This window comes from Colobus angolensis, unplaced genomic scaffold, assembly GCF_000951035.1.
Source record: "Colobus angolensis palliatus isolate OR3802 unplaced genomic scaffold, Cang.pa_1.0 Scaffold539, whole genome shotgun sequence".
In the NCBI taxonomy this organism is placed as follows: domain Eukaryota; kingdom Metazoa; phylum Chordata; class Mammalia; order Primates; family Cercopithecidae; genus Colobus; species Colobus angolensis.
In genome coordinates, this window is record NW_012118921.1 from 371742 (window position 1) to 374469 (window position 2728).

At 48.8% G+C, this 2728-nt stretch overlaps 1 protein-coding gene across 4 annotated transcripts in view; it reads left to right on the forward strand.

Moving 5' to 3' along the window:
• Window positions 1–2728, forward strand: part of MB (myoglobin) — a 25255-nt gene that overhangs the window by 4554 nt on the left and 17973 nt on the right. Inside the window, exons 1-2 of one of the 4 annotated variants that reach the window (XM_011961143.1) lie at window positions 1217–1440; window positions 1537–1639. In XM_011961143.1, coding sequence (XP_011816533.1) covers window positions 1545–1639 — 95 coding nt within the window. In that variant the 5' untranslated portion in view covers window positions 1217–1440; window positions 1537–1544. Of the gene's footprint in view, window positions 1–1216; window positions 1441–1478; window positions 1640–2728 lie in introns of those variants that run through there. The other 3 variants (XM_011961145.1, XM_011961146.1, XM_011961144.1) reach the window with 3 other exon arrangements.

Sequence of the window (2728 nt, forward strand, 5' to 3'; positions counted from 1 at the left end):
GAGGAATAGATAGATGGAGGGATGGGTGAGTGATGGATGGATAGATGGATGGAGGGAGGGATGATGAGTGGAGGGACAATGAATGGATGAATGAGGGGATGGGTGGATGGATGAATGGAGGGATGATGGGTGGATGAATGAATTGATGGATGATGTATGAACAGATGGATAGATGGGTAGATGGAGGGATGGTGATGATGGATGAATGGGTGGGTGGATAGATTAGTGAATGGATGGATAGACAAAGAGATGACGGATGGATGAATGGATGAATTAAGGGATGACAGATGGATGGATGGATGAGTAACTGGATGGACAAATGGATAAATGGATAGATGGTTGAATAAGTGAATGGATGGAAGGAGGACGCATGGATGTAAGACAAGGCTAATCATCCTCCACTCACTTTCTTTGCAAGACTTTCCACCCGATTACTCAACAAACATTTATTCAGTTCAAACTTGGCACACAGCACCATGTGAGGCCCAAGAGATACGTGGGTTAATAAAACAGAGTTCCTGCCCTCCTGAAAACTGAAAAGAAGGGGTCCTGGCTTCCTGGGTTCAAATCCCAGCTCTGCCAGCAACTAGCTGTGCATCTGTGATGTTTCCCCACTTCCTCTCAATTAAATGGGGATAATGTCAGTACTTATCACATAGGGAGGTCTTGGGGGGTTAAATGAGTTACCAAATGCCAAGTGTTTGGGACAGGGCCTGGCACCCAGCAAAGTCTCTTGTGAGTGTTGGCTGCTATTATCCTAATAGAGAAGCTGGCATGAAAACCAGGAAATAGGATGCCCCTTGGGCAATGCAACAGGAACCTACACAAAGAAAGGAAAGGAGGAAGCAGTGAGTTGTGTCTTGAAGGAGTATGTCAAGAAAAACTTTTCAGAGGGAAACCTTTGAGCAGGGTCATGAAAGCAGGAGTTCTCTAAGAGATTGTGGACTTGCCTGGGACCACCTGGCTATAAGCACAAAACCATTCGGTTCCTTTCTGTCACTTCTGGCTGGGTGAGGGGTCTCTGGCAAAGGGGCAGAAGGTGCGTGAGAGGCTACGAATGGCCAGGACTGTCCCGGGGCCAGCTGGGGCGCCTGGTGGCCAAGCTTAGAAACATGACAGGTCCTCTTGGGAGGGCTGATGGCAGGGAGCGTTGGGTTTCAGGCTGCTGGCGTCGGCCTCCGTGGTGCCCTTTCTGTCGGCTATGAGAGTCCAGACGGTGCCCAACCTCCTCCCCTTCTTTCCACACACACAACCACTCCACCCCCTGTGGCCTGAACTGTCCTGCCTCGCCACAATGGCACCTGCCCTAAAATAGCTTCCCATGTGAGGGCTAGAGAAAGGAAAAGATTAGACCCTCCCTGGATGAGAGAGAGAAAGAGAAGGAGGGCAGGGGAGGGGGAGAGCGAGCCATTGAGGGATCTTTGTCAAGCATCCCAGAAGGTATAAAAACGCCCTTGGGGCCAGGCGGTCTCAAACCCCAGCTGTTGGGACCAGGACACCCAGTGACTCCATACTTGCTCTTTTTGTCTTCTTCAGACTGCGCCATGGGGCTCAGCGACGGGGAATGGCAATTGGTGCTGAACGTCTGGGGGAAGGTGGAGGCTGACATCCCAAGCCACGGGCAGGAAGTCCTCATCAGGTAAAGGAAGACATTCTATTGCCCCTGCCACCCACACTCTAAGATCAAGGGTGTTCAGCTGCAAGATGGAAAGTTTGTACTGGGGTAGTCAGTTGGCTGCATTAGTTAAGGGTGTTAGAACCCTCACTTGCTTTTCCTTTGCTTTTATGTGTTAGGGATTCGACTCAGGAGAGGAAAAGGGAGCCATTTCAGGCTCATGTCAGCAGCTGGAAGAAGCGTGAGAATCAAACTTTGGATGCTCAGAGTCCACCATGAAGAATTTTAGAATTATAGACAGTCAGAGTTAACAAGGGCCCTGAGAGATTTTGTACAACCACTTCTCTTACAGGATGAGGACAAAAAGGGACTGAGAAGGGGAGGACATTTCCAGAGTCACAGCCCATTAAATGCTCTTAAAGTGTCAAGGTTAAGACATGGTCTTCAAGGGGAGACAGATCCGATTCTAGACTTGGCTCTGCCAGTGAGCCGCTGGGTGACCTTTGGGAAGGTACTCAACCTCTCGGAGCCTCAATTTCCTCTCCTGTACGGTTAGGGGATATCCTAATATCTACGTCCTGGAGGAGAAGTGAGAATTAAGTAAGATAATGCGTGCGAGAGGCCTGGCATGGCTCCTGGCATATACTGAGTACTAGAAATGTTAGTAGCTATTACAGATGAAGCCCAGGCTAAGGACCTTTCAAAGCATCGCAATTAGAGAACAGAAGATAGAGGGTCATTAGTGACCTTTGATGTTGAGTATGTCTCCAGTTTGAGAGCTTGGAATGATGTGGTCTCCAAGTATATCCTGCCTTCTACCACAAGGACTTCCAGAATATACCACAGAAAACAAAATTCTGAGTTTTGCAAATAGAGGATGGCTGTGGTTTGTACATAGAAGTGCATCTCCTCGTTGCCTTCCATCCCAAGTGGTGATACAGTCTTCTCTTCTCCTGGCCCCTTCCCTCACCATTCTGAGCTGGTTCTGTCACAAGTCTAATGGGTTATGAATCAACATTTCTGCCCCTGGGAGGAAGGAAGTGGGCTCCGGGGTTGCCACAAGTGAATGGATTGCCATTGGCACTTTAATTTGCAGATTAATTTCTCCTTATT